The following is a 27,115-nucleotide window of genomic DNA, read 5'->3' as shown; positions in this document are numbered from 1 at the left end:
GCGCATTTTAAAATTGAGTAATTTTACCGTCTACAACTCTGTTTAGCGGATATACAGTAGGCGATTTTGAGTGTGTCTCTCTAAATTCTGATGGTGTTCTAGAAGGGCTACGAAGACAACATAGCTGAAATATCGTCGAAGTTGGAATGTAGTCGACGTTAGAATGTCGTCGAGGTTGATTCGTTTCACTCACAGGCCAGGTTCAATATAAAGTGACTTACGTCTCGCGTTACGATCCCCATCATTGGTGGACCAAGTAAGTTGCCTCCGATTTAATATGTGACGCGAGACTCGTGAGAGAGCGGGCAATGCCCACTGACCTCTGGTTACAATCAAAATGCACATTTGAGCCTGGTTCGTGCTTGGATTGGTGACCACTGTGCGACAACAACTGGACGCATGTGAAAAATAACTTGGGAGCTCAGCGGATTTCTCAAGGATGAATGAAGATTCTGACAAACCGCTTTTTTGTTTTGTTACAGCCTGCTGCAGGGCTGCGTGGTTGCCAGCAGAGGGCAGTGCATAAAAATCAACGATTGCACGATACTTCTATGCCCCTGCGTCAATGGCAAATTATTTCATCAACCATGCTGCAAGAGACGGCAATTTTTTTTTATCCGCAAATAAGATGAGTGGAGCCGAAGTTGTTGCACATTCTTCCGATTGTCCATCTGTCTTGGCAGATAGCCACGCAGATAATAGGATGCACAAAGATTGCCCCTCAGAAATATTTAAACCGTACAGAGTGCCTTTAATAAGAACAAAAAAAGGCTTAGTGTGCTTAAAACATCAAGATGTGTTTACTATGCATGTGCTCGAATGATTAATTCAGTCGTGTATTTACGAATGTACAGATTGCCGAATACATATATACAGTACACTGTATATACATAACACACAAAACCATTGCCAGGCGAGCCATTTATTCAAAAATAAAGGTTTTTGGTTTAGATCACATTTATACTTCCGCCATCGAACACAAAAAACCTTCCATTCTAGATTTGAAGTTATCGTGACTGCAAGGATCCATATTCTTTGGTTATTTCGGTAAAGTCACGTACGTGAAAAATAAAATTAATCAATTATTTTTACTTGATAAAATAAAAAATTTGTTAAAATAAAGAATTTGAAAAAATAATTACTTCTTTATTTTCACCTACGTGACTTTACCGAAAGAACCAATGAATACCAAAAACCTTTATTATGAATAATATTGGCAGCGAAAGCCTACGTGTTAAACGAGTCATTTATGTTGCATACACATTTGATCACGAGGCAAATACGCGTGTGGTACCTCGTGCATGCCATTAGTGTGCAGGAAAGTGTCAAGAAGAAGAAGCAGCAAAAAAAACACGCGCATTTGGCCGAGCCAAGCATATGACCGTTCCTGTAACGTGACCCACCGAAGCCACCGGCTACTCGTTGCGAAATTATCGTGGCCCATTGCCCAAAAGAGCAGTTTCGTGGCACGTGGTCGCTTCGGTTACATGGTGGGCTCTCATGTGGCTTGTAAGTGGTTGGGGGGGGGGGCCTTAAGAGGGCCTCGTGACCAGTGGCCGCATTGGTAGGTCGTGAGCAAAGTCTGCTGTGGCCCGTGACAAATCTCGTAATTTGCAATGGGATTTTCTTTTTTGTTTTACCCGGTTATTATGCGTACTTATTCGGGCGTTTCATCCGGCCTGGTGGCACAGTTCGCGGAGAGAGGAGCTTTGCAATTGGAATATTGCGGATTCATATGCTGGTTGCGTTGGGGTGGGGGGAGGGTTTACTCGGCCTATCATTTTTTTCCGATTGACAACATTAGTACCACTTTTAGGTGGAAGTCAACAATGGTCGTCTCGTGGATAGAATCGCTCCCGCCTAAGCAAAAAAAAAATTGCTTTAATGTTTATTGTTGGGACTTGTGAATTTATCGGTTGGGAACACTTGACTCAAGCATTCAGATTATCTCGATTATTCTGGTGCGAAAAATTGTCTAAATGATGGGCCACTTTGTTGAGCTATCGTTTGTGGCCAGGTCGCTTCTGAAAAATAAGTTAATACCTCAGTGGGCTTTGCCTGGTAGGATTGGGGGTGGTTTAATTTTATTAGTATTTGTTTGGGTGATTTATTTAACTTTGTTATGCTTTACACTCCGATCATGTCTTTTTGTATTGTTTGTTGTCGTTACGTTCTTACCCGCCCCTACTGAACATCTGTGAAAAAAGCTTTATAGCTCATCGGATTCCTCCAGTATAAATAGATATTCTGCTTATGATCAGAACACGCGTGCCAATAAGGGCACAATTTATTTTGATAATGTTGGACGTTCTGTGCAAAAATTGTTACTACTAGCCAAGACTAATTAGAAAATACATCGAAATTGAAAGAAATCTAAATGATTTTAACCGTTCGCATATAGCTCAAGGCTTAGTGCTGCTCGGAAGCAAATCATGAAGTAATACACTGTTTAACTGCATGCCTGTACAGGTCACCATACGTCGATGATGATTAGCTGTGAGCAGACAATGACAGGGATTGCTATTTTCGTGCACACAACGACAGGATCTACAAGAACAATGTGCATCATGCATGATGTGCATGCATTATGTACGTACGTAGATTATCATAGGCATAACCCAACCGGTAATGGATATCCATTGTAATGTATATGTGTTCATTAACTCCATCCCACTCTGGCCTTCGTACGTGAGGGGCTCACAAGTTATGACATCACATCTATCCCTTTATTTAAGAACAGGATTTTTCCACAAATCTTACAATTGCCTGATGATGCTAGTTGTAATTACTGGCGAAACGTCGAACTCAGATTGTAAATGTTGTGGATTTAATCACTAATATAACCGGTGTGCTGTACTTATTAACGAATTTGTATGTTCTGTTTACCTGACAAACCTTACTAATTGGCTGTGTCGGGTGGTGGCGGGTTTAACGATATTTATATTTACGCGATCTAACCCAAAAAAAACCTGTATTATGAAGAATAATACAGTTTATAATTAATCGTGTAATTGACTGCATTTATCGAGCGAACGCATTACGCAATTTTTAAGGATAGTCGTGCATGAGAATGCATTTGGCCGCTTTCATTTGAAAGCGTTTTAAATTGAGGAGGGAACTGGAGTACCCAGATAAAGCATTACGCAAACATATGACAGACAGTATGACATTCGAAAGCTCACACAGATGGTTAAATGTTCAACTTGTATAGACACAGTGGATTTGTCTTTACCCCGCCGTTACTTTTCAAATGATTGTAAAACCAAAAAGGGACCTGAAATTAATTGAATCGAGATAGGGCAAATTGTGTCACTCCTGTGTTTTACGTTGTTGTGTTGATTAATTATGTGTGTTTAATGTATAAGAATTTGTGTGTGTTTTAATGTGCGTGTGTGTGCATAGATACAAGTGTGGGGGAGCGGTGGTGAAGCGGTTAATGCGCGAGTTCGATTCCCGCTCACGGCCAATACCGGTGACGATTATCTGAACTGGTCATGAGCCTCCCCAAGGTGTTCTTAGCGTCAAGTGAGTACCTGGTGCAGTGTGTAAACATCACCACCGGGTAGACGAAGGCGGACGGGCGTGGTGTTGACCATCCACCACCTCTTGTGCCATGCCGGCCTTCATAGGTGCTCGCTAATATCACTTTCCCCAACAGTCTGTTCAGACTATACAGCGGTCCTTTGTCTTTGTGTAGCGTACATGATTCTGACAAGTGCAATGTGAGCGGTAGCGTTCGTGGTGAATGTTACTGTTCTACGAATGCAGCGATCTGAGTTTGATCTCCGCTACGATAACATCGGTGATGGTTTATCTGAACTGGCGTTGGCCTCCCCTTTGGTCAACTCGGCCTTAAATAACTACCAGCTGCACTGGGGAGATAAAGACGTTCAGGGCATGGTGCTGACCACACTACCCCCTGATGAAAACTCATTTATTTAGATCTGCTTGTTGTGTTTAGTTTGTTGTCCTTCCCCCCTCACCTCCGATTAGCACGGTTGGCTCCGTACACTGCGAAAGAAGTTCAACATACGTACCTACATGCGCCACCGTGCTGGTCCTAATAGGTGCTCGCTAACAGCACTTGCCCCAACAGTCTACGTAGGCCACACAGGGGGTTTGTTGTCTTCGTGAGTATGGTTTGTTGTATCACGACTCGCATATACTCCACATATGCACTGCTGAGAATTACCCAAAGTGTAGCTTTCACACTTTATTTTGCAATGGTTCTGTGCAAGGCATACAAAATGTTTGTTTAGTTTTTAATAAATATACATACACTGAACGAGGAAACACATCTGTGAGCATGTCTATCTTAAAGATTAGTTTTTTTTGTGTGTGACAACAATTATGAAATCATTTTCCACGTGACTTAATCACGGCCATCATTTCTTGTCAAAATAAAATCAATAATACTTGCAATAATAAATGCCTGTAAAAACGAATTAAGCATTCGTAACAACAACAACAATAATATATAAAAAAAACAACTCAATTACATGGCAACACATTGCTGTAATGTGCTCATAAATCCCACTAAACTTTTGGGTTCGGTGTACCCATACAAACATGCACAAGGTGTGGTTACAAAATACTGTACTGGCAAGATGAATATAAAATGGTGTTGGGTTCGGGAACAAAGTGTCATTAAAAAAATTCCCACGGAAAATTTGCACGTTTTAAAAATGATTCGTGAAGCATCCATGACCTGTTACCAATAATACAAAAACAAGCATATTCAGTTCTGTAATATACAATAACATTCGTATTACATTTTTAAAAAAAAATCATTCCCCCCTTCTCCCCCAACGTTCTAAATCATTATTTTCTTCTTTACACAATTCCATGAACTTACGCCACGCATTTTTTTCATTTTTTTCATTTTTCAAACAAATCAATAAACCATAGCAAAACATATTGTACGCTATATATAATATGCCATTATATTTTTGGTTCTTTCGGTAAAGTCACGTAGAAGGGAAACAATTAAATAATACAAATATAAACTAATACAATTCTCACGACGTTTCGACTGCAACACAAGCAGCAGTCGAAACGTCGTGAGAATTTTATTGTTTTATATTATTATTTTATTGTTTCCCTTCTACGTGACTTTACCGAAAGAACCAAGAATATGAATCCCTGCAGTCACAAAAGCTTTAAATCAAAATTTAATATGCCATTGTTTGTTTGTCTGTGTTTAGCATAGCAGTGCAATAGAGCGTACATTAACTGTGGACGAGTGGAAAACCGCAAAATGGCAGGATAAGCATGCACGCATATTAGCGTACGTAGGGGGGGGGGCAATTCTTTTTTTGGAAGTACAAGACATTATGGGACAAATGAAAGTGTCATATTAAACTGTGTAATTACTATTGCTCATGCAGTAAAATCATCCCACGCACACTTTACGGTGTACTTCGTGTGAAACCTACATACATACGGTATTGTTGATATACACAGGCTCTGCATATACCGTATATACTCATTATAATATATATATAAGCCCTACGTTATGGAAAAGGAATGCGGGGCTTCCGGAGCACTCAAGAAGCAAACGTGCCACTTTCTAGATCAGCGGGGTATATCTTCGATAAAATTCCAACCGATTAATATATATTAATAATAATAAATTACAGCCCTTCGTCAATCCACTTCTTGATGAAGGCCTCCATAATTGCCGTGTCAACCACGTGGATTGTTTGACCGCACTTCACCACGCTGGTCAGCGTGGATCGACGACGAAACGGCGACCGAAGCAGGTCCGCCTCTCTCCGAACTCTTTTCGTTCGTCGCGCAAGCACACACACACACAAAAAAACATCGCCACCCGCTTCGGTTTTTTGTCCGATGGAGAGCACACGAGAGAGAGAGAAGGTTGAGCGAGCGGTGTTCCGATCGGGGGTGGCGGGGGGGGGGTCACGCCGTGCTCCGGTGTCACAATCGTCCGCTATGTCACCAAGGCTGTTGCTGGGCTGTGGCGAGGAATCAGCACCCCCCCCCCCTCCCCCGTGCTACCGACTTCTGAGAGCGTTTGCAAAAAAAAAAGCGGGACCGTTTTTTGTTGTTGCAATGTCCCAAACAAAAAAATGGGGGGCGGAGGGGGGGGAGTGTCAAGCCATCGCTTTTCGCAAGACACATTCACGCATTACACAAGGGTACGGTCTGCGTCTTCTCCCCTTCTCCCCCCTCTCTCTCTCTGCGTGTGCATTACACAATGCTCACCGAACCGAGAGCGTTAACAATTTCCTACGTTTATTACTGGACGAGAGGGAGGAGCAGGGGTTACCAAAGAAAGCAGGTGCATAGCCATGGGCAGCAGGAAACTATCTCACAATACCAGAGGAGAGGGGGACAACACGTGAGAAGAAATTGTCTTCAGTGCTGTATTATTTTAGTGTCCTGGGAATATTTAAAGATTTCCCAGGACAGCGGCTTCCTAAAAAAAGAAGCGGACCAATTCTGGGAAAACAAAGACAGGTAGAAATCCATGGAGAGGAGGAAGGCGCTTTTTTTTCTAATTATCGACAATATCAGGCATAAGAGGGCATATTTCAAAGTTAACGAAATTACACCCTTATTACCTGTAAATGATCTAATTAAGGACAACGTCCCTTAACAATACTATGCAAATGTTCGGAACATGTACTCCATTGGTTTTGTCTTTGTTAAATCCCAGATTCGGGGTGACGTGGAAAAGCCACACCTCTGCTAACGGGATTAGAGACCACGGTCTTGTCTTTTTTTAATAACAGCCAAAAGCTGTTATTATTAAAAGGTCAGCTTAAAGAGGTTTAGAGTGGTTTTACCACTGCTTGTTTAATTCTTTTTTTTTAAATACATAGCAGTGTATGTAAAAAGACCAAACCTAAAATGTGTTTAGGTGTGACCTGAGGAGTAACCGATCACGTGGACTTGGGAAACAAAACGAATAGGCGGCTGGTGGTATTCCCCTCGTGTTTGAATGCAATTGGGAATGACCGTGGTGTGGGTTGAATGAGCTGCAGTTTTAGTTTTTTTCTGAAGCTTAATCCTTCGTTTCTGAGATATTGTGGTCAGATTCGTGTCACCGCCGCTCTGTTTTACCGTGCGACTTAAAACGAAATCAAACATACGATTGAACTCACGATTTAACCCGCGATTTAAATTAGTTTTTTCAACTCATGATTTAACCGATTGAGAATAATAACATCTCTCATGCTGTCATGCCGTCTTCATGGCTTGTTTAATATCTCCTGGTTAAATAAAAGTTCACGACTACAACTAGAGTTTGGACGCCGCTGCCGCGGTAATGCTTAGCAATCCGGCCCGGGAACCCAGAGGTTACCGGTTCCATCTCCCGGCGCGACCGGTGACACAAACGGGCAGCCTTCTTGCATCTCGTTGCCTCTGTGTAAATCAGTACGCCGCAGTTCACCGATCGGCAGGTCACGTGCGGGTGGGCGAAAGTGTGTCCAGCGTGGAAGAGTAGGCAAAAATGACCCCGTCACGGGGGCTTTCTCTCTATATATATCTCTCTCTCACGAAAGTGGTGGTTCTTCCGCCAGCAGTGGTGTGAGCACAACAGTTGCACGGCTGCGCCTCAACCTCCTTATTCCTGCTGCAGTTAGACCAGCAAAACGGGCAATGGTTGTTCGTTTCCTTCATTGTTCACGACGTAGTCCTTGCCTTGTTTCGAGGCATTGGTTTCTGCTTCTTAAGTGTCCTGTTCTTGTCCCCTCGTCTTGTTGTCATTCATGGGTTTTAAGATTGCTGAGTTTTGTAAGAAAAACAGAAGACGGTCTCGCTCATCGTTGCACCTCTTCTCACCTCTTCGCCCAGGTGAGATTTAAGTGCCGTGTGTAACGCGGCTTGGAATCTCGCGGTGCCATAGGGTTTGCCACCGCTGAGGTACAGGAAAACCGGGACATATCGCGGGGAGGAACATATCACAATACAGGACGAGGGGGAGAATTGCATGTATACGCGCGGTCTCGAGCGGGGTATTGTTATTCTTAAGCTCGCACAACTGACAATAAACCCAGACATTGAATGACCTGGGATGACTGTAATTACAGATTTCCTAAAAAAAAAACAGAAGACAATCCCGGGAAAACCAGTTCAGGTGGCAACCCTAAGTATGTGTCAGCGTTCACAACGGACGGGAGGAAATGCATCTCTGGCCACCATAGCACCTCTCCCTCCTGCCGCCCCAAGCTCCCCCCCCCCTTCACCACCGCGCGCATCTATATAAATATTAAATACTGTAGCGGTGTACTGCAGCACTGTCATGCGGCAAAATGCGGATTGCACTGAATATATATTTTTTGGGGGGGGGGGGGGGGGGTGTAAACCTCGCCGTCATCACCTCCGAAAAATCGGCGTGCCGGAGCGCCTATCCTCGGTAATGCTCTAAAGTCGACGACACCACCACCGCCGCCACCACCACAACCACCCAGGTGCAACCTCGCCCGCGTGGCACCGAGGCCCGCGCCCGTATGCAGACATCCGCGAGCGGCGCGAGGGAGTGTTAACGATTCACCCCGTCCCACCGTGGCGCGATGGGTTCGTCGCGATCGCAGGTCACGATTTGATCGAAGAACTGAGTTCCGCTTGTTTTGTTGTTGCTTCACGACTGCATCGTGACGGAGATGGAACCGCGTGCACCGCCCGGAGGGGTCGTGTCGACCGATCGCGGCACGCGCGCCGCTGAAAGTGTTAAGCGCGCCATGCGATGCGTATGCGTCGCGCCAGCAAACGTGGGACGTTTAGGCCAATGCTGATCCCACGGTTCCAACGATACGCCCCAACGTTGGCATGTGTACTGTGTTTGGGGAGCTGTATAATCGATATTAAATTGACGAATCGATGCATAGTTACACCACTAACGGTTGACGACGGTGACGCGACGCGAATTCATCGTGAAGGTAGCCAAAACTTTTGACGGTGGGTGATGTATGAAGATGATGTGATATATTACACTGGCGTATGTATATATGCGTTTACGTGAAATGCATTTGCACTAAATATCTCGAGCGGTTTATTATATAGGTGACTGCTTTCCAAAACAACTGGCAGATTAAGTTGCACCGTGCGATGTATTAACACACGTACACAAACAGTGTAGACACACACACAGCATAGCGGGTTACATTGGGCTAATGTTATTTACATTTTGAGTGGCGTGACACACGCGCACATACACACACACACACACCGTGGGATTTTCATCAATGCACGAAAGATCGTCGGAAAGTACCATGTATATCATTAGCAGCGATGGAATAACTTCGATGCATTTGTTGACGGCGGTCCACGCGGTGGTACCTGTCGCTTGCTCTGTGTGAAAACGCACACCCACAAGTGGCGCGTGGCACACACCGCTAAATAAAATAATTGTACCGCTCTCGCCGTCTCACTCGAAAGATCACTCAAACGAATGTCAAAAAATTGTCGAATATTTAAGTCTATTGTATAGTAGCAAGGACGGTTGGCATGTTGTTTTGCGTGCAGGGGCTAACGGGGAAGTCAATTAATAATTTCATAAGTGCTTTCCCCCCCTCCCCCCCCACCCCCGTGCACGCAGCCATCAGTCTCTCGCGATGGGAACTCTTCTTCCACCTTTGTTCTCCGACGTCGCGCGGATCGGAGCCTGTTCCCGTGACACCCAGGGCCGCCGTGGCAACATCCGCGCGCGGTTGCCGGGGCTCCGTGCGCGAGTCGCGGCTTATATATCTCGGCAGTGTCACCGCCGCCGCCGCTCCCACGTCTCAGAAGTCTTCCGCCGCGTCCTGCTCGTCTCGGCTCGACTTGGCCTCGGGTTCGTTCTCGTCGGAGCTTTCGTCCATTTCGGTGGCCGAGCTGTCGGGCCCGACGGCGCAGCCCTGGGGCTCGTAGCCGGCCCCGTCGCGCTCTTCTTCCTCCTCCTCCTCCTCCTCCCTCTCCTCCTTCTTCTCCTCCTCCTCCTCTTTGTCGCTGACCTCCTCTTCCCCGAGCGAGGGTCGCGATCGCGCCGTCACGTGCTGCTCGCCCCCCCACGACGACGATTCCCGTGGCATCTCGGCTTCGATCCCGCTAGCCGCGTCGTCAACGTCGAACTGCTGCTGCTGCTGCTGCATCTGCTGCAGCTGCTGCTCGAACCGATGATGATGCTGCTGCTGCTGCTGCTGATGCTGCTGGTGCAGCTGCTGCTGCTGGTGCTGCTGGTGCTGCACGCTTCTCTCGTCAGCCTCGCGCTTGCAGTAGGAGTAGCGGTGGTTCATGTGCTGTGAGTAGGAGCCCGAGTGCGAGAAGCGCCGGCCGCAGCGGTCGCACTGGTACGGCTTCTCGCCCGAGTGCAGGCGCGAGTGCTCGATCAGGTGGTGCTTGTGCTTGAACGCCTTGGCGCACACCTGGCACTGGTAGGGCCGCTTGCCTGCGTCCATCCACACACGCGCGCACATACACGGAGCACGCGGTTAGCACCACTGAACTATCGCGGTGGCTAGGAGATGTTAACTCCCTCGCCTGGTATGCAGGAGGTCATGGGTTCGATCCCGGCCCTGACGCCTGTATGTTTGGACTTTGCATGTCTCTCTGTCTCCCCGTGGTCGCGTGGGGTTTTCCCTGGGTCTCTGCGGTTTATCCCTCCACATTTAGAATCAACGTTCGTTTACAGTATATTTGGCTGCTATACATTTCCACGTGATCAGCCATTTCATTAAGCTATCATATGTGGCCAGGTCGCTTCTGAAAAGGAGCCATATAGCTCAGTAGGACTTAGCCTGGTAAAATAAAACAAATTGAAGTAGAAGAATAGAACTACACTTGTGCTTATTCGTGTTACCACCAGCCGTGCCACGCCGTTCATTGCAGGTCATTTTGTTGTTCCGCTGCTGGATAGTTGTCAGGGTTATTTGACCATACTTCACCACGCTGGTCAGTGCGGGTAGGTGAAGCGGGGATGCCCAGAACCGGTTCAGGTATCACTCGCCACTGATATTCGCCATGGTCAGGAATCAAACTCATGTGGCTGGGTTATCAGCAACTTGAGCTAATCGTAGCACGGTGCAGTGCTGGATAGACTAGCACAGTGTACTGACAACTGCTCAACCGCTACCCCCTTAGACACTCTATAAGAACAACTAGTATTGCATACATACAAGTAGAAACCAGAAGATTTCATCGATAAACCAATAGATTAGCAATGGCACGATACATCAATTAAAATTAGTTTTTTTCCCCTAACAATGCGTATATTCCGGGGACACGCTTACGTTACATTGAGGCTAGCAGAGTGAACGGAACTACGCAAACCGGGAAGGGGGGGGGGGGGTGGGGGGGAGGGGTACAAATGAGCAACATTACATACGAGGTGGCATAAACGAGGTTAAGAAAATTTAAAAAAAGTACAAATACGTGGCTCGAATCGTGACTCTGAAGTGGGATGTTGAATTTCGCCGGCGGCTGTAATCATCGCACGCCAACCATGTCTAACATGTCTAAGGTTCGCTATGCAGAAGCGTTGTCGGCTGTTATAAAACAGAAACGATGGCTTTTTCATAATTCCTTTAAGTGGGGGGGGGGGGGGGGTGAAAACTCAACAATGTGATGCCCAAACATAGGTACGATGATTAACTTCAGCGTCGAAATTAATCCGCCAATTTTCACCTTCGTCTTCGCAGAGCCCCATTAGCCACACGACTGGGAGAGCGTTGTAGCGCTGCGATTTTCAGAGTCGTGCAAATGACATTCTAAACCCGCTAATAACCTTTCTAGCCGCATTCACTGAGAGCGACGCGTAGGTTTAACATTTCCATGCAACAAACACTCCACAAATGCACGGAGACACAAAGCACCATTCACGCCTCAGCCAACGTCTCTTTTTTCGCCCGGTTTTTGGCGAAAGTGCGCTGACGACTTCTCCGCACCTTCGATTAGCACGGTTGCCTACGTACGGTGCGAAAGAAGTTCAATATACATACTGCCCATAGACTAACGCTAGCTATAGACTCAACACTGCCCATAGACTCAACACTGCACCTCTGATTACGGGCCATCCATTGAGTAGGTACGCAAAACATTGTCAAAACTTGACCCCTCCCCCCTCCCTGTACGCACGCAGACTTTTTACAGCCCCCCCCCAACCTGCGTACGTGCGCCAGACGCACCCCCCCCCCGAATCCTATAGAACTGCCGATATTTAATCCACGCAGAAACAATCCAGGATGGAATAATATTAACGTGTTTAAGCAAACAGAGAGTCTACCGCCGGACTATCTAACTCATTTGAAGGCCAATGTAGACAAATTATTATCGAGGCTTCACCCCTCCCCCCCCCCGTTTCCTATGCGTACTCAAGCGTACGCATCTGGGTTAACCCCCCCTCCCCCCTCCATGCGTACGTACTAAATGGATGGCCCCTTAGCACGGTTGGCTGCGCACGGTGCGAAAGAAGTTCAACATAGATACGTATATACAAAGGGGCAAAGCGCCAGGGTGACGTGTTTTGTCAAGCTGGCGGGGACTTTATGTCACTCACGACAAATCTCTAAGGGATCCTTCATATTTGTGAATCGGACGCATTAAAGCCGATCCACAAATACGAAGGAGACATCGCAGCGATACACTCCGCTGTTATCTGGCTTGGCCACCTGAATGTGAAATTGTAGAGTTGTCGCTCTGCACATGCATCAGCCGTACAAAAGGCGAAGACGACGTGATCCACCAACCCTTGCCTCCAAAGCACTGAATCGCAGGCGTGAGCCATCGCGCCCAGCTAACAGCAACAGAGAACTCACGTTGGTCAATTACACTGTGGCCTTAAAAGCAAAAGTTTATAATGGGCGACGTTTCTGGCAATGGTTCTTCTTCACAGCACATGGAGAGGCCAGAGAGGTAGTAGTCACTTCTGTGCTTACTCGTGCGCGCACGGTAACTGCGTAATGATGGATTGCGTTCGGTTATGTTACGTGCATTGAGTCATCGGTCTAAATTGTTATTTGGGCACGCGATACAAGCGTAGAATTGTGCGTGTGAGAATCCACCGTTTAAAATGCATGTGTTGATTATACGCTGAATTGATGTTGCCGATGTACCTTTAGGCCAAAGTGTAAGTAAGACGGACGATATAAATGAGAATGAACAAATGAAGCACGGTGCATACGAGATGGACAGCGCACTGAAGACGGATCGTATAAATGACGCAGAGCAAATGAGACGTACAATACAAACTAGACGGACGTTACAAAAGAGACAAACTATTCAAACAAGATGGTACAAACGGGACCGATTGAACGAGACGGAGCAATTGCGACATTCAATACAAATGAGGCAGATGGCAAAAACAAGGCAGGCTACTAAACAAGACTTGCGGTTTGTACGTCGGGAGGCGGACAGTGTACTACAGGCAGCACAAATGAGGCAGTGATTAAAGGGCATTTTTACACGCAGAATTTTTTTTTGAAATATTAACCAGAATCAAGACAGTGCATCGAATCGCTGGGGAGTGAGAGTGGCAAATTGCTACATGTCCAGTAAATACGTGAAACCGCGTTGGATACATCGGCCCTGGGGGGAGGGGGGGGGGAGTTCACTCGGAATATCGTTAGCACTCTCTGGAATTGGACCAACTTTGGGGCGAGCATTTGGCTCGGAAAGGATCCTCTATAGCCCACCCAAACCCAGCAGTGCAGATACGAAGAAAATAAATTACCACCACGGAGATGATCCAACTGGCAGTATGCAGGATGAAATTAAACAATTTTAATACGGCTCAAATTTCAGTTTAAGTGGTAATCAATTTCACAGCGCTCCATGCTGCACGTGCGTGGATGTGCCCTAATGTTGGAACATTTCAACTTTTTTTTGAGCGGTATATGCGCGCAATAAATACACGCATGCGCTTACGCATTCCATTGGCGCGTTTGGCAATTGCGAAGAGAATTTGCCGAGCGTAAATGCTCTATGCGCTTGTTTGCAGAAATTGCAATTTTAAATACACATGTTTTGTAAATTCCGAAATAGCGCAAGTGGCTAATGCTTCATTTTGTCGACTCGCAACAGACGCGGGGGCTCATTTAACAAACGTGGGCATTACGTTTGTTATTAATACGGCGTTTAAAAAAAAATTCCACAATTAAAGTGGGCCGGAGGAAAGGGTGGGTGGGGGGGTTACAAAATACAATTTTTTGCGCGCATCTGTGAATAATGGCGCTTGACAACGCGCTATATCCTCCTCATCCAATTTCTTTTGGCCTAAATAATTGGAGCCAACACTGGGGATCGCTTTTTCTCCGGCACGCAAGGCATTTGCATGGCGCTCGCGTGCGAAAGTAAACAATTAAAATTAATTGTTTATTGTCGCAATTATTTTGCAATTGGGGGGGGGGGGCTTCTTCCGCGATGTTTATTTGGCAAAATACTCCGTCGTATTGTGATGCGGTAAAGGCGGATGACAGTCTGCAATGCCACCCACAGTCATCTTTTGTTTTTATCAAGCAAAGGTATCGTCGCTACAGCTTACGTCGCGAGGTTCCAACACCGAGCAGGGAGAGACTATACACGCATGCATATAATGTGTTATATAACGTAATGTTTTATACGCGCACGTAATAAATGCATGCACGTCAACGCAATGCGCAAGAGAGGTAGATGTCTACGTGGCCCATTTTAGCTCGTTTATATTGACATTCATTAAGCGTGCGATAACACTGGGTTGACTAATCCTCAAATGAGCACTTGGTTGGAAACCTATTGCGATTTATTATAATTGTTCGTTTCTGGTTTCACAATGCTCTAGGGGGAGTAGAGTTGTTCGCAACGGTCCAATATGGCATGTACATGTGCGTGCTCGCTAACGGGCGCTAGACTTATTACCCTTAACGGGCCAGGCGGGAGAGCACGGCTCTCCGACGTGCTGTCACTGGGGGGGGGGGGGGAAGGATGTTCGGTGTTTCTTCAGTTTCCGCCGGGAACCGAAGAAAGCTCCCGAGCAACGTGGAGCGAAACGTCGGACGTCGTGCAAAACAACGCCTCGGTACAACCCCGAAAACGCGTCGGGGAGCTCTATGCAACTATGCGGTAGTATTCGTCGTATTAGCGGGAGCATCTTAGTTTGATTCCTGACCAAGGGTAACATGAAAGATGAGTGACAATCTGAACCAGTCCTGGGACCCTCCAACTTCAGAAATCCACACGGACCAGTGTGGTGAAAGTATGTTAAAACACGTAGGCTTTCGCGACCAATATCATCTATAATTGTTTTTTTGGGTGGTGAAGCATGGTCAAACCACCCCCCCCCCCCCCCCCCCCATCATTTCTGGCGTGAAACGACAGAGGACCGTGCACTGTTATGATTATGATCATTATGTTCAGTAGTTGCATTGCGACAGGCCCGAGTGTGGTTTTGACACCACACAGCACAAGCTGCTTTCAGGAATAGGAGCTCCGTGCTGCCGTGGTGTCGTGGTTAACGCAATGGACTTGCAACGCAGGGGTTCACTCTCCCTGCGTGGCAGCTAAAGCAATGGAGCGAGTTTCTCAAATCCCCTCCTCGCCTTTGTGAAACATTGCCCACACGCATGTAGCGTATATCTGGCTGGGGTGGTTGAATGTGCGCATTACAAAATTAGGAATTTCTATTCTTTTTATATGACTTTAGTTGTGTACGTATTTTGAACTTATTTCGCACCGTACGTAGCCAACCGTGCTAATCGGTGGTGCGGGGGAAGGACAACAAACGAAACACAAACATCAGTTCTCAATAAATGAGTTTTCAATCTAGATGATTTAAAAGTGCATAGCTCCAGTGGTTTCCTAATATCGGAAGGAGGAGCGCTCCATGCGGCCGCAGAGGCGCATCAGAAAGCGCGCGATGCGGTGACCGTCTTTGTTCGATGTGCCAGCCAAAAGCCGCTCCTGCGAGGATGACCGGAGTTCGGGTGATGACAGCTTATGCTCCTTGACGAGATCAGCAAGGTAATTAGTCGATCGGCAGGTCGTGTGCGGTGGAGTAAAGTGTGACTACTCTCAGCTCTACAGAACATGTCAGGCCAGCATTAAAAAGCAAGCCAAATGTCCACCGAAAGGGCTCGACACAACGCCCTCTGGTAGAGTGAGGCCTTTCCACCAGCAGTGCGGTGAGCAAAGCAATTGCAGGGCCTGCACTTTTACCCACGGCACTTAACAGTGACCGAAGGACGTCTTATACATTTGGGTCGTATTATGTGCCTGTTGATGACCATCCATACACTTCATTACGTTGAGCGAAACCCAATAAAAAACAAAGATTAATCCCCACAATGTGTCCATGTTCCTCTTCCGCCCCCCCCCCCCCGCCCTGTCCTGTAGAGGCAAAAATCATGGTCTGCACAAGGAAGTAGTTCTTTAGGTCCTCATGAAAGTTTCCAGCTCGTGAAAACTTTTTGCTGGTGTAAGCATCAACGTTCGGGTTTTACGAAAGGGGGAACCAAGAAAACCACAGTTGTGTAACATTAAATTCTCCATTCTTGCCTTATGAAGGCAGCAATATGTTCCGAAGCTAAATGGCAATGTCAAGATCTGCAAGCCACGATGAGAGGGCTTCAGGACAGCGTTCATGCAGTTTTGCTTTTCCTCCTACGTTGAAGGAGCGCGGACTGCAGTGGTTGACTTTATGGCCCACAGTTTCGGATGCATGGCCACAATCGCACAACTACTGTGGCTTGTCTTTGATGTGCCTCTACGTGCCTCCGTATGTGCCTCTGTGGGTCTCTATGTATCTCTCCGAATCTCTATATACCTCTACGTGTCTCTGTGGGTCTCTCTGTGTCTCTATGGGTCTACGTATCTCTCCGAGTCTCTCCTTACCTTTAAGTGTTTCTCTGGGTTGACTGTATGTTATTAGGTTTCATTGCCACAATTAGCACTGCTGTGCATCTTTTTTCCACTGTCTTGAATAACTGTGTTCACGTGCTATGAAGAAGGGGCCATATTTCCTTTTAATGCCACGGTGTTATTGACAAACGTGTTGGCTTAAAAAAAAAACGTATTGGAACCAGGCACACTCTACGGGGGGGGACTTATTTTCCGGAGAATTATAATCTCTAGAATATGGGAAGTTAATATTTTTTTTACACGTAAATAGATAAAGGAACAATAACGTAAACATTCCACGTGGTGTAACAATCGGCACGTACGTGTGTTTGTTGAACTTCTTTCGCACCGTATGTAGCCAACCGTGCTAATCGGAGGTGCAGTGTTGAGTCTATGGGCAGTGTTGAGTCTATGGGCAGTATGTGCATTGAACTTCTTTCACACCGTACAAAGCCAACAGTGCTAATCGGAGGTGCGGGCCACTTTAATTAAACTTTCCCCACTGTGGACAAAAATAACTTTGCGCAACGATTACAATAAAATTGTGTCCAATGCCAGAAGAAATTGGATTGCTAATTAAAATCACATTTTTCAATGCAATGCAATGGAGGTGGCTTAACGTTGTCAGGCCAATATGGTCAGATTTCATTTTCAATAAGCTAGCATACCAAACAACAACAATTACGTAAACTTTCTCCCACGCATGCAGTAACTCGCACTCTGGCTTTGCATTATTTTCTTGTTTTGAGGGCTGTGCATCATGAAAAGCCACTTGCCGATGTGCCTGAAGAGGACAGATCTTAACCGGCGTGTGTCACATATAAATCATAAAAGTTGGACACTGACAAGGGGAGTGGAACGAGCGTTAAAAAAGTGCACGAAGCAGCATGGACGGGATTCATGCGTTCATCGTTGAAGGAGCCGCTGCGCCAAACGTGTGACCGTGACCCCTTGCGACAGAGTTCGCTGCCGTTCCCCGGCGTCTTGAGTGATTTGTGTGATCCGCGGATCACGATGGGGGGGGGGGTGACCACGGGGGCGGGTGGGGGGTTTGCGCAACGACAATTTGTGGACCATGCATGCCCGGGCATTTAAACTACGAACTGAACTTATCAGCTCACGTGCCGAAGCTCTATCGATTATTGTTGCTGCCTCTGCAGGGCACACATACCGTACAGCAATCTGGAGTGAAAAATTGCTTTTTGTGTTTAGTTGTCCTTCCGCCGCGCCTCCGATTAGCACGCGTTGGCTACGTACGGTGCGAAAGAGGCTGAACGGACATACGCACAGCTATACCTCGATTTACGTCTCTCTCCCCCCCCCTCCCACCCCCTTTCACGACGACGCTTCGCAAACACGTCGTCGCTTCATGAACACCGCAACCCGATTGGCGTCGCCTCGACCCCCGCGCAACGCTCCCGTCGCTGACGGCGCCGTCCGTCCTTTCTCCTACAATCCGTCGAGTCGAAGACTTTCGCCTCCACCTTCCCCGGCACGCGAGCTACTTTTTCACGCGCACAAAAGACGTGTGCGCCGTACCGTGCCGGGTGCAATCTATCGTTTACATCCAGTACGCGGAGATTATTTGGGGAGGAAAAAAAAAGAATCGCTCTGTGGTTCACGTCCTTTCGATATTTGTCGTCCGCACCTTTCAGGAACGAGCGGCGATTTCTTGCCCACGCCACCGCTGACGGATGGGGGCCTCCACTGTGGGCGCATTGGGCGACTCTACGGGTGAAACGCGCCTTAGAAATGTACAATTATGATGATGATGATTATTGAGTTGGCGGGAGCCCGAGCAAGAGCTCCCCTCTTAAGGGTACCGTTACACGGTACCAGCACCGCACGCTAAACGCTCATCGTCAGCCGCGATAACTCCCTCCTCCTCCTCCTCTCTCCCCGCGAGAGCGTTGTGCGGATTTTTTTCCTTTTGCTTATTTGCGCACCCCCCCCCCCTCCGGCTGCAAAGAGCCGCCGTGGGGCCGCCCGACTGTGTGGGCGACGTTAGGGGGGGCCAATACCCACGGGGGGGGGGGCAGGGGCGCGGGCAGGGGCGGGTCGGGCGGGGGGGAGGGAAGAGTCGCAACACTTTGCGGCTTCGAACCTGGCTTGTTGATCGAAATAAATAAATAAGTAACGACCTGACCGACCGGACGGACACTACGGAGGCGAGCGGTGGGAAAATAAGTAAACGCCACGCGCGGGGTTTCGGCGACGCGCCACGTGCCGACGCTCGCGCGGACGGTAACGACGCTCGCACAAAAAAAAAACACCGAGGCGCAGATGAAAACCAACCCCGGCAAAAAGAAAAAAAAGACGGTGCGTATGCGTGCGTGCTGCCGGTGGCCGTGCGGGTCTTTATAGGTGCTCGCTAACAGCGCTTGCTCAAACAAGTTCTGTAAAAGGCCACACGTGGGGGAGGGATCTCTTCCTTTGTTTTGTGTCCACACTATTTGTGTGTCCACGTGCGTGCATGTGTTTCCGTGAATGTGTCCACGCAAACCACGTGTGTGTGCGCGCGCGCGCGTCTGTCCGCGTGTCCACGCATGCGTGTGTGTGTGTGTGCGCGCACGTGTTTCCGTGTGCGTGTCCACGCATTCGTGTGTGCGCGCGCATGTATGTCCGTCCGTGTACGTGTCCACGCATTCGTGTGTCCGCGCATTCATGTGTACGTCTGCGCCCGTGCGTCCGTGTCCATGCATTCGTGTGTGTACGTGTGTGCACGCGCGTTTCCGTGGCATGTGTCAACGCATTTGCGTGGCATTTGCGCCTGCGTCTCCATGCATGCGCGCGTGCGTGCGTGTGTCCGCGTGCCTAATATACCCCCCCCCAACCCAGTCCGGCTTAGCACGTGGACGCCTGCCCGGGCAGTGATCTCAGCGCTTCCTGCCTTGGCTGCCCCAGGGATTGGAGGCGGCTCGGAGAGCTCGCAATGAGCGAGCGAGACCTAGGGGCCCGCGATCGCTTCTCTTCTCACTCACAGCTGCTTGGCCACTGGCCCCCGGCTCGTTGCCAGAACAGCTCATGTCGTAACAGATGCAAAGGCCATTTTCCTTCCCCTTTCCCCACCCAAAGACTCCCCTTTCTCCTAAATGCACCCATTTCAATATGAATACTATTTTTGAAGAAAAAAAATGTTGTGAAGGAGAAAAGAAAATCACACGGTTGGAAGAGCCGAGGAGGTGGTCGGTCGTGGTGGTTGGTAAGGGGGTGGATTTCATCCGAGTTGTGGAGTTGGGTGTCATAAATGATTTTTGGGCATCACTGGGTGATAAAACGCTGCATGCTGGAACATCTCTCTTCTTTGTCCAAGCCAAAAGTCTCATTTACTGCACGGGGGTTAGCTGCTCGGAATTTATCTCTGCGTGTACTTCTCTGCCTCTTCCCAAGCCACATTCACTGTCCTTGCATCGGTATCCATCGACCCACATAGACTTACACAGAGATCTATAGACTTGAGCATGTATGTATGTTGAACTTTTTCGCACCGTACGTAGCCAACCGTGCAAATCGGAGGTGCGGGGACAGACAACAAGCTAAACACAAAAAGCAGTTTTATAGAAATTCGTTTTAAATCTATATTTAACATTGCACAGGTCCAGTGGCTTCCTAATATCGGAAGGAAGAGCGTTCCAGACGGCCATAGAAGCGCATCTGAAAGTGCCACGTGATGCGGTGATCGTCTTTTTTTTACGAAGAGATCCATAGACTCACATTAACGTACACAGAGATCCACAGACTTAAATACACACCCAGAGGCTCACTTTCACTTATGTGATCCATAGACTTACACAGAGAACCTAACACTTGCACAGACTTACATGGAGACACATAGACTCAAATCAAGATTGAGAGACATAGACTTAGTTAGGGATACATTAACGTACATAGAGATCTACATAATTAAATACAGACCCACAGACTCACAATCAACTTAAATGGTCCGCAGACTTACACACCAGACCCTTACAAAGACTTACATAGACAACCAAAGACTTGTATCTTCTTAGAAGCCAAATTCCCATCATTGCATGGGGTCAGTTGCTCATATTTTCTTCTCCACGTGTTTATAGACTGTGCCTCTGCCCTCATCACTATACCCGTCCTGGACTGTAAATCTCAGCTGCCAACAGCTTATGTTTAGCTTTTGCTTCACGATTGTTCATTGCACGTGGGCATCCGTAGTCCTGTTGGTACGTGTGAATTATTCACGCACGAGGCGTATAAAGTTGTTCAGCCCCCCCCCCAAATTGTGAGGTGTCTTGGCGATGGAAATTCAGCTACCCACTGCCTCCACGAACACCATAAATCAGATCAATAAACCATCAATCAGATCAATAAACAGGGCTTGAATATCTACTTCTCTTTTTTACTTTTTGCATATGCAAAAAGTATAATAATACTAATAAGAAGCGATGGATTGGATCTGCCTCTGTGGATCTCTCCCTTGTATATGTAGAGGTTTATCCGGATTCTCTGGGTTTCTCCTGCAGAAACACTCTCAAATGGAATTGGCCAATCGTCCAAATGTAGCGAAACCTTCCGACAAAAAAACAGTCTTGGGATATTACGAGCATTTCCCGGATAGATAAATAAATAAATAGCATGATTTTTACAGCCGCCAATTTAACGTGTCATCTTCATCCTGTAGGATAAATCCAATGACAGAATGAGGTACCGTGGTAAGCTATAACAGGACATTACATCTCTTGTCCATCACATTTGCACTGCTGGGTGGACAGAGGCATGCAGGGTAGGGGGGGAGGGGGGAATTTAAGAATTTGCACCGACTTTCCCCGCACGCGAATTTTTGTATAGCCTCTGTGCCGCGCCGGGAGAACGAATCGTCAGCGTCAGCTTCGTGTTATCCATAAAAAAAACTGACCAGAGAGAGGAGAGGGATTTCTTGCTTTTTCGATTATCTACGGCTGACCATGGCTGAGCCACGTTTTCACGTGGCTCAGCCACACTCGTGGAAGTGCTAACTGCGCGCTTCCCTGTCATGCCGGGCCATTGCCCAACGCGGCGTTCCGCAATGCCAACTAGAAAGTGAAGTGCAACCGTGGTCCTGACCCCAACCCAATACCGTGAAGGAAAAAGAAAGTCATCTGTGGAAATATCTGTACGTATGCGTGTTGAACTTCTTTCGCACCACCGTACGTAGCCAACCATGCTAATCGGAGGTGCGGAGGAAGGACAACAAACTAATCACAAAAAAGCAGCTCTAAAGAAATGAGTTTTCAACCTAGATTTAAAAGTGCATAGCTCCCAGTGGCTTCCTCATATCGGAAGGAAGAGCGTTCCAGACGGCTGAAGAAGGGCATCTGGAAGTGCGCGATGCGGCGACTGCCGTCTTTGTTCAATGGCTCGCCAAAAGCCGCTGTGAGGGTGTGGCACAGCACCGCGTACAATGCACAAAATCTTTGCGTGCGCGCGTGGGTGCGCATGCTTGTGAGGAGCGGTGGCGCAGTGGCCAGCGCCCTGCGTCAAAAACCCGCCGACCCGAGTTTCAATTCCCGCTCACGGCCACGATGATCTGAACCGGTCCTGTGCCTCCCGTAGGACAACTCAGCCTCAAATGAGCACCTGGTGCGGTGTGTGAAAATATCGCCACTGGGGGAGACAAAGGTGGCCACCCACCCTGCCATACTCTGTGCCGGCCTGCATACGTAGGTGCTGTTCGTTAACAGCACTTGACCCAACAATTAGTTAAAGGTTACACGGGGGATCTATAGGACCCTTTTTGGCAGTATTAAGATGATACAAAAAATAAAAAAATAAAGGCTTTACCCTTTCTGGAAATAATTCAGCTGTTAAGATGTTCAAACAAAAAATGGACACATATTACTTGGCATCAAGGCATCAAGTGTCTATTTAGTGTCCGAACATCTTAACTAGGGGCGGAGCCAGGATTTCAGGTCGGGGTGACATTCAACAAATTTTAATTTCAAGAATGATTTAGAGAGTCAGGCTGTTGAACTAGACGCCATCGGTTGGCGACACACTCTGACAATGCAGTTGCACGGAGTCCGCCAGACCGAGTGTCGTATATGCAGAATGTCACCCCTGTCACCCCCCCTGGCTCCGCCCCTGATCTTAACACCTTCTGTATTATTGTCAGAAAGGTTAAGGCATTTTTTTTCTTTTTGTTTGACGACACAGGGGGAGAATCTTTGTGTCCATACGGAGGTGTCCATCTGTACGGAGGTGTTCATCTGTACGGAGGTCGTGTCTGTGCGTTACGGAGGTGTCCGTCTGTATGTAGGTGTCCGTTCGTACGGAGGTGGTGTCTGTTCGTACGGAGGGGGTCTCCGTCCACACAGAGGCGTCCATCCGTACATATGGAGGTGTCCGAACGTCCGTACGAAGGCGTGCATTGCGTGCGTCCGCGCCGGCAAGACCCGCAGCGTCCCTCTCACCGGTGTGCTCGTATTTGTGGCGCATGAGCGAGCTGCTCTTCTGGAAGGTCTTGTCGCACAGGTTGCACGTGTAGACCCCCCCGACAGGCGCCGCGATGCCGCTGGCCGGGTTGGGCACCTCCAGGCGGCGCGCCTTGGCTGCCGACGGCCCCGCCGGGACCTCCATCTCCGGCAGCTTGAGCGCCATGGGGCCCAACTCCAGCAGGTTTCCCTGCGGAGCAGAGAAAGAGAGAACGTTGTGTCGTGTCGCATCTTGGAGTGGGCTGACGTGCGATTAAATAAATGAAACTCTTTTGTGCGTTTAGTTTCGTTGTCCTTCCCCCGCACTTCCGATTAGCACGGATGGCTATGCACGGTGCAAAAGAAGTTCAACGTACACACGTAGGTACATTAGTCACGTGGTGCACGAGCGCGGATAACAAAAACGCAACGCCTTCGTTCGTCAATGACTTTGCCCAAAAGAGGACTTTTGTTTCATATAATTGCCCGCAATGCCCCCCTATTATATGTGTTTGTTACTCCTCCTCGGGGGCAGTGCTATTGAGGCACGTAGCGTCGAGCTCCCGTCGCTCACTGCAGCGGACTTTAGCGCAGCAGGCGTGAAATGGACGAGGTACCTGCAGCCCGAACTTGTGGTGCAGTTTGTTGGCGTGCCGGAGTTCGCCCGGCAGCGCGGTTCCCGGCGACCCGTACGGGAACGTAAGGTAGGACAGCAGCCCGACCTGGTCCAATCCTCCATAGGGTCTCACCAGACCCGGCAGCCCCCCGTGGTGGCCCGGCGACATCAGGCCCGCGGCGGCAGCGGCGGCCGCGGCCGCAGCGGCCGCCGGGTGGAACGGAGGCCCCACTCCGTACGACGGGAAGTGCGGGAACACCGGCTTGGCCCCAAAGAGTGGGAATCCCAGAACGGATTTCGAGCCCAGATGGAAGTCACGCTGCCCCATATCTGCCCTCTCCACCCCCAGCTCGAGCCTCCTCTTGAAGTAGGCGATGTTTGGCGGCTCCCCGCCCCGGTTGTGGTTTTTCACGGGGCTGATGCAGCCTGAAGGAAGGGCCTTGTTGTTGTGGTTGTTGTTATTATTACTACTGCCGCCATCGTCTTCGAACTCTTTCTCGGTTGCCAAATGCTTTGGCAGGGAGAGGTCGAGGGGCTCTGACTGCTGCTGCTGCTGCTGCGATCCGTCGACTCCGTGGCCATTCCGCAGGAATGGAGCGTGCGGCGCGTCCGTCCCGTGGGCAGGGCCCGGCTTCGCCGCCGAGCAGCCCTTGTCGGCGCGCACGTGCACCAGGGCGCCCTGGCGGCCTTCGTCCGCTCTCGCCCGTTTCGAAGACGCCCCGTCCATTTCTTGTGGCGGGCGATCGTCGGCTTGGCATGGCCCTCGCGCTTCGGCGTGTTCGTGAACTGCCGCCGGTGGCGGTGGCGGCCTCGGGTAGCCGCCGTGCTCTTTGCCCCGCGGCAAGAACACCGAATCGCCCGCGCCGTAGTAGTCCGGTGCCTGCTGGCCGTCCACCATTTTCTTGGGGCTTCCCGAATACGCCCTCATTTTCTCAAACCAGTCCTTGACGAGCTCGGGCGGCAGGCCGACGCGCACGGATATCTTGGCGAGGTCCTCGACGCTCGGCTCCATGTTCAGAGCGAAGAACGCCCGGAGCAAGGAGGCAAGGTGGTCCTTTTGCAGGGGGTAGGCGGCGAAGGTCTTGTCGTAAGGCATCGGGGAGCTCGCCAGGTGCATCTTCTTCCCGTGGTGTGCCGGGACGATGCCGTCGTTGGGATGAAGAATCGCCTTGATGTCCTCGTTCATCAGGCAGAGGTAGCGCTCGTGCTGGTGCAGGGGAATGGGGCCCGAGAAGGCCTCGTTGCAGTACTGGCAGCGGAACGCGTCCCCGAAGGGAAACGGCGGCTTCTCGTCCGTCTGGTCGCACTTCAGGGGCTTCTCGGCACACGAGCCATTCACGCGGTGGCCGCCCCCGCCGCCGACGTCGCCGTTCTGACCCTGGCGTGTCTTGCCACCGCCGTCCGCGACGCTCATCCCGTTGATCTTCACCTCGCCATTCCTGTAGCTGGCGCCGAAGCCGGCAGGCGGCACGAGGTGTCTGTAGTGGTGAGGGCCCGACGACTCCTTCTTGATGGACACGGCGCTGGCGGCGGCGTCATCGATGTGCCCCGGTTTGGACCCATCGCCAAAGTCCTGCTCCTTGGGCCAGGGCGCCGCTCCGTCCACGAACGCCTTCGTCCGCTGCGCCTCCTTGCCGTCGTCGCGGCCCGGGGAGCCGTGGTGCATCTTCACGGCGGGCGCCCCGTACTCCCACGGTTGGCCGAGCAGCGCGCCGCCGTTGCGAGCGGGGCTCCCCGGCCGGCAGTTGCCATTCCTCGGCTCGTCGTACGTCGGCGAGCTGTGCCGCCTAGCGACGACGCCACCGCCGCCGCCGCCTTGCAGGTCCGAGAAGTCTCCGCCGTTGTGCTCCGTTTTGACCTCGTGACCTGCGGCGGCGCTGAAGCTCTCGAGGCGCCGCCTCATCATGTGCATGAGGTCGATGCGGCCTCCGAGGTCGAAGGGCAGCGCGACGCCCCCGACCCCGCGGGCATGTAAGGCGAAGAGGGAGTCGGGCCTCATGCCGGCGAGGCGCGCCCGCATCCCGCCAGCGCCGCCGCTCAGAGCCGCGTTGGCGCCCACGCCCAGCCCGATGCACTTCTTGCTGCTGATGTGGGAGCTGTAGGAGCCCGAGTGGGAGAATCGCTTCTTGCAGTTGGAGCATTCGTACGGTTTCTCGCCTGTGAAGTGGCAGAGGCAATTGAAATGAGACAACAACAACCACAAGAAAAATATTTCTACTTAGTTTTTTGGTTAATTGTTTAATTAATGCTCGTGACAGCAAGTTGAGGTACAGCGGCCATCACATTTAACGAGTGGATCACAGCAAGGGGGTCGTAATCGTCGCCAGCCAGAAATTGTCCCCACTGTCGCAATCGGCTTAGGTAGGCACGGAGCCCATCTTGGGGAGCAGGGGGTAGAACGGGGCCACGCACACACAATTAATCAAAGCACCAAACCAAAAAGGTAAAGGCGCAGCCCCTGCAATTTGCTTCCTCACGCCACTGCTGGCAGAAGAGCCTCCACTAGAGGGAGCTCTGGATAGGGTATTTTGGACGATTTTCCCACTTGGCCAGACGCATTGGAAGAGGTGGGAGTACCCACACTGTACCCCACTGTGCACGGTCTGCCGATGGACTGACTGTGGTGTAGACATTTGAACTGCTGGGCGGACAGAGGTGGGGAGGACAGATAATAAACGTACACTCTTGTTTTAACTGCCACTCCGGGAGATGAAATTGAACCGGCGAACGCTGAATTGCAAGTCCAGTGTGCCGGATTAACTCAAACCAATACGATCAGGAGTTCAAATTAACGACAGGTAATGGAAATTCAAGTTAAGCTGCACGCTGTGTGGACCACACAGAAGCAAGGGTGAACACATTTTCCCCCGTCAATACATTTTACAACTCCCTGTTCATGCTATGAGCGGTGCTGCCAATGTGCAGAAGATAAAATATGATTAATGAGCTTTTGGCTGCAGCAGCAACACCTGTAGGTGACATAAAACCCCGAAAAATCTTGTAAACAGATCAGTAAGTTTTCACAGCTGGTGCGTAGCCACAAGCATTGCTAACTAGGGATTGTCACTTGTCCTGGTTTTCCCAGGATCAACCTCTTTTTTTTTAGGAGGTAGTTGTACTGGGAGGCTGACCCAGAGGAGCCTGAATTGATGACGCTGTTGATTTGACAGTGGTGGCGAGATGCTATCTGCCTTGCCTGGTATGCAAGAGGTCATGGGTTGGATCCCAACCCTGACGCCTGAATATTTGGAATTTGCGTGTCTCTCTA

The 27,115-nt window shown here is 49.4% G+C and overlaps 2 protein-coding genes across 2 annotated transcripts in view; both read right to left on the bottom strand.

The window, feature by feature from the left end:
• The window catches only part of QTMAN (queuosine-tRNA mannosyltransferase), a 35,380-nt gene extending 31,324 nt beyond the window's left edge, over positions 1-4,056 (bottom strand). The window contains exon 1 of the mRNA XM_076071674.1: positions 3,534-4,056. Coding sequence (XP_075927789.1) covers positions 3,534-3,596 — 63 coding nt within the window. The 5' untranslated portion in view covers positions 3,597-4,056. The remainder of the gene's footprint in view (positions 1-3,533) is intronic.
• A 137-nt stretch (positions 4,057-4,193) lies between these two features.
• LOC116948639 (zinc finger E-box-binding homeobox 2-like) overlaps positions 4,194-27,115 on the bottom strand; it is a 100,455-nt gene continuing 77,533 nt past the window's right edge. The window contains exons 7-9 of the mRNA XM_032965523.2: positions 23,849-26,004; positions 23,232-23,442; positions 4,194-10,393 (exon numbers count right to left, since the gene is read on the bottom strand). Of these exons, the coding sequence (XP_032821414.2) occupies positions 9,750-10,393; positions 23,232-23,442; positions 23,849-26,004 (3,011 nt within the window). The 3' untranslated portion in view covers positions 4,194-9,749. The remainder of the gene's footprint in view (positions 10,394-23,231; positions 23,443-23,848; positions 26,005-27,115) is intronic.

This window comes from Petromyzon marinus, chromosome 34 (genome assembly GCF_048934315.1).
Source record: "Petromyzon marinus isolate PM22_M1 ecotype Great Lakes invasive population chromosome 34, UKy_Petmar_22M1.pri1.0, whole genome shotgun sequence".
NCBI classification, from domain to species: Eukaryota; Metazoa; Chordata; class Hyperoartia; order Petromyzontiformes; family Petromyzontidae; genus Petromyzon; species Petromyzon marinus.
The sequence above is the reverse complement of the archived record's forward strand: the minus strand, read 5'-3'. Positions and strand labels throughout refer to the sequence as shown.